At 48.3% G+C, this 2,259-nt stretch overlaps 1 protein-coding gene across 1 annotated transcript; it reads left to right on the top strand.

Annotated features, from left to right (window-relative positions):
• Nucleotides 1-364: 364 nt before the first annotated feature.
• LOC148299632 (protein CFDP2-like) lies at nt 365-1,697 on the top strand (the record flags this gene model as incomplete). Its single annotated transcript, XM_088275866.1, has 1 exon — nt 365-1,697. A coding segment is annotated over exon 1 (1,333 nt), but the record flags the coding sequence as incomplete, so codon positions are not given.
• Nucleotides 1,698-2,259: the final 562 nt, after the last annotated feature.

Genomic DNA, 2,259 nt, shown 5'->3' with positions numbered 1-2,259 from the left:
GAAATCCCTTATATTTATTGCATGTAAAAATTTAAAATCATAAAATTAACGTATTTTAGAGATCTTTCGATGAGAAAGCTTTATTTCAATGTGACCTTTGATAATGACCTTTGAACGTTACAAGACTAAACATTGTATTCGCCATATTGCTCACTCCTTTCAACAACGTCATATATAAAAAAACTTGATTTTTCAGAAGATCGTTTTTAAAGTTGAAGAATATAATAAAATGTATTTAAAAAAATATTAAGCCACTTATTGCTCTCTCCCCCTCTTGATCCCCACCTTGTCGCGGTGAGGGGGCTTGCGTGCCTCAGTGATTCACCAGGCTATGGCGGTAGTCTAACTACCAGAAGGGTCTCCCATGCCAAGCAGGTTGGTGAAGAGAGGCCAGACAAAGCGGGAAACAAGGTTGAGCCAACCTGGTGAGGGGTCCTCGGACCTCAGGCCTCGGGAGCGCAGGGCCAATCACTCTGCCTCCCTAAACCCTTTGATTACGATAAGTCCACGAAATGCCTCGGACACCGGCTTCTCTGGCACCCCCCGACCCGGCTGTGGTATTAGGACTGCGCTCACTAAACGGCTCCTATCCAACAATTCATCTTTCCGGATTGGAACGTACAATGTGCGGACAATGCAGGTCCACGGTAAAGATATTCACGCGACTCGTATCATGGATGACTACAAGTTAGACATCCTAGGACTGAGCGAGTCGCGATGGAAAGGATCTGGAAAGAGGTTGTTGGATAGTCACATGTGTCTGCACTCCGGCCAAGAACGATATCACCGTCAAGGGGTGGCAATTCTCCTTTCAGAAAGAGCAGCAAAGTGCTTGCTTAGTTGGGAACCAATTTCTGAAAGGCTTATACGCGTCACCCTCCAAACGGCCGATAGTTCTGTCACTGTCCTTCAGTGCTACGCGCCTACCGAAATTGCAGATGTCCAAACAAAAGATGCCTTTTACGACTCTCTCCATGCGGTCATCGCCTCTCTCCCAAGAAGAACCCGCGTGGTAGTATTGGGAGATTTCAACGCGAGAGTCGGAACAGACCCATCACTTGCCCCAACGGTGATGGGAAGGCACGGCTATGGGCAAGCCAATGACAATGGAGAAAGACTGGTCGAGTTCGCTAGTATTAACGACCTTGTCATTGGCGGTACGCTATTTCCCCATAAGTCCATCCATAAGTACACCTGGACCTCCCCTGATGGACGAACAAGAGCGCAGATAGATCACGTCCTCTATGGACGTGCTAACCGGCGAGAGCTCCTCGATGTCAGGTCCTACAGAGGGGCCGACATTCATAGTGATCACGAGTTACTCGTCGGAAGAATCTGTCTGCAGCTCAAACGTCTGCCGAGATGTCCTCGGCGGAAGAGAATCAACTTAGACAAGTTGAAGAGTGCCGAAATAAGATTGAGATTCGAGGAAACGGTCGGACAACGTGCCCAGCAAGAAACCGATCCTCAGTCCATTTATGTTGACTCAATTGAGGCGCAGTGGGCTAGTCTCAAATCGGCTCTCAACTCTTCCGCCAATGAGGTTCTTGGCCCCAGGATAGGAGAAAGACCCCATTGGATGTCAGATGAGACTTGGGGAAAGATAGCTGAGCGCGCTCACTTAAAAGCACTGAGGGACAGTGAAAGTGACCCCTTCCAACTGGACACCCTCAGAGATGACTACAGGCGCCAAGATCGTATAGTCAAACGATCATGTAGACTCGATAAGCGCCGTCATCTCGATTCTCTTATTGTAACGGCGGAACATGCTGCCCAAGGAAATGACACGCGGAAATTATTCCAAATTACAAGAAAGATCTGCGGAAAGAATTCGATAACCCCTGGAGCTGTGAAAAACACAAATGGAGTTATCGAATCTGACGCGGATCGTATAAAGGAAATATGGCGTGATCATTTCCACAGGGTCTTGAATCGCCCTCCTCCACCAATCATCCTCGATATTCCCTCGGAGGCTGCGTCAAGCATTCCGCGGGCGGTCGCCATACCTGATGGTCCACCGACACAGGCGGAAATTATAGCTGCCGTGTCGAAATTGAAAAATGGGACTGCCCCTGGTGTTGATGGTATCCACCCGGAATTCTTGAAATGCAGCGTTACTGGCATTATTGGCCCTTTACACCAATTAATGTCCAGTGTGTGGGAAGAAGAGCGATGCCCTAGAGACTGGGTAAATGGGGAGATTACCGTGTTACATAAGAAGGGTGATCCACTCAACTGTGACAACTACCGCGGCATTAC

This window comes from Brachycentrus maculatus, unplaced genomic scaffold, assembly GCF_059751285.1.
Source record: "Brachycentrus maculatus isolate JH-2025_06_01 unplaced genomic scaffold, ASM5975128v1 h1tg001037l, whole genome shotgun sequence".
NCBI lineage: Eukaryota > Metazoa > Arthropoda > Insecta > Trichoptera > Brachycentridae > Brachycentrus > Brachycentrus maculatus.
This window is presented reverse-complemented; position numbering and strand designations above follow the sequence as displayed.